The sequence below is a fragment of the Pinus tabuliformis genome, chromosome 2_1 (genome assembly GCF_031772625.1).
Source record: "Pinus tabuliformis cultivar Carrire ecotype Pingquan chromosome 2_1, CPIR1, whole genome shotgun sequence".
NCBI lineage: Eukaryota > Viridiplantae > Streptophyta > Pinopsida > Pinales > Pinaceae > Pinus > Pinus tabuliformis.
In genome coordinates, this window is record NC_142299.1 from 779795082 (window position 1) to 779796528 (window position 1447).

At 36.1% G+C, this 1447-nt stretch overlaps 1 protein-coding gene across 1 annotated transcript; it reads right to left on the reverse strand.

The window, feature by feature from the left end:
• Window positions 1-542: 542 nt before the first annotated feature.
• On the reverse strand, window positions 543-1040 carry LOC149202890 (UDP-glycosyltransferase 91D1-like). The gene has a single exon (XM_089401720.1). The coding sequence runs from the start codon at window positions 1038-1040 to the stop codon at window positions 543-545; it is 498 nt and encodes a 165-aa protein (XP_089257846.1).
• Window positions 1041-1447: the final 407 nt, after the last annotated feature.

A 1447-nucleotide genomic window follows, 5' to 3' on the forward strand; every position in this document is an offset into this window, starting at 1 on the left:
ATTAACAAGATTGAATGTATGGTATTTAACCTCTTAACATTATGTTATAATTTTTTCTTTCATTATTACATTTTCACACGATTTTTTTATAGATAATAAATATAATGAAAATATGCTTGGATCAAATCCATCTCATTCATCAACAAAATTTAACAAAATATATATATATAAACTAATGCTTTGTCCAATTCACTTGTGTGATAGCTTCAAAGATGTTGGAAGTAATGGAGAAAGCCAGAGATAGATTGTTGTTACGAGGATGATAGGGTTAAGACTCTAATCTTAGATCTCATATCTTATATTATCTAGGGAGTAGTTGAAAACATCCATTAGTATAAGAGCCTATATATTTGAGGCTCATCTGATTCAATGGAAAAAATGGATTTGTATGAGTGTTTGTACACTCTCCGGGTATCTCACCTCGACAGCCATTTAATTTATAGTTAATATATTCCGTTTTTATAAAAAAAAAAAGAAAGAAAGAAGAAGAAAAGAAAGAAGAAAAGTGATAGTTTGTTATTTCTGGGTTCCTCAATTTTTCTTCAGGGGATTCTTGGTCTTCGTTCCTCAGGGTGAAAGACACGAGAGCAGAGTTCAGCGGAAAACACGCAGAAATAAATGGCCGGGACACGCATCTCCAAAGCCGCTCTGTGCGCCCAATATTGCATGAAGAAGTAGACCGGATAATCCGGCGAAAGCTGCCCGAGCAGGCTTTGGAACGACTTCTCCATGCCGTCCATAACTTTCTTCAACAGAAGCGTCATTTCTACCGGAATGTCTGTTGTGCATTCTGCTCCGGGAGTCAGTCCCTCCGTGGGCGGTAATGGTAGTTCCAGCAGATCGATCCGGCCTCGACACTCCCCAAGCTGTAAAGACTGCTTGATTCTGGAAATGTTAAGAGGCGTGGAGAGAAAGGAGACAGTGTGGCCGTGGATTGCGAGAGCCTGGGAGAGCTCTAAGAAAGGATTTATGTGGCCCTGCGCCAACCATGGAAATACCAGAAAGTGAGGCTTCTTCTCGCCATTATGACTGTCTATCATAAACCCTCCTTCTACTGAATGGAATGGATGTATTCTCTTCTGCGATGAACGTCAAGCTATCATTTTTTTTAATCTAATCAAATAAAATGTAAAACAGAAAAAAATACAATTATTTACTTACAACTGCTTCATATGCAACAAAAGCGACATCAAAATAGTTAAAAGATGGCTAAACAATTGCAGTCCTCTTATACTTCCACTAGGGGCGCCTGTCGTGAACTACAAGGGAGAGATAAAACTAAGTGATAAAACCAAGTGAATAAGAGGTAATTGTAAAATATTTTGACACCATGATGTAAGTGAAAAATGAATTATATGAATATTTTTTAATATTATTGATTTTTTAATGCAATAAAATATTTTGATATTATGATGTAATTGTAAAATGAATTATATGAATATGTTTT

What these genes read in the sequence shown, in the direction of transcription:
- LOC149202890 (XM_089401720.1), bottom strand. Translation starts at nt 1,040, where the DNA reads ATGATAGACAGTCATAATGGCGAGAAGAAGCCTCACTTTCTGGTATTT.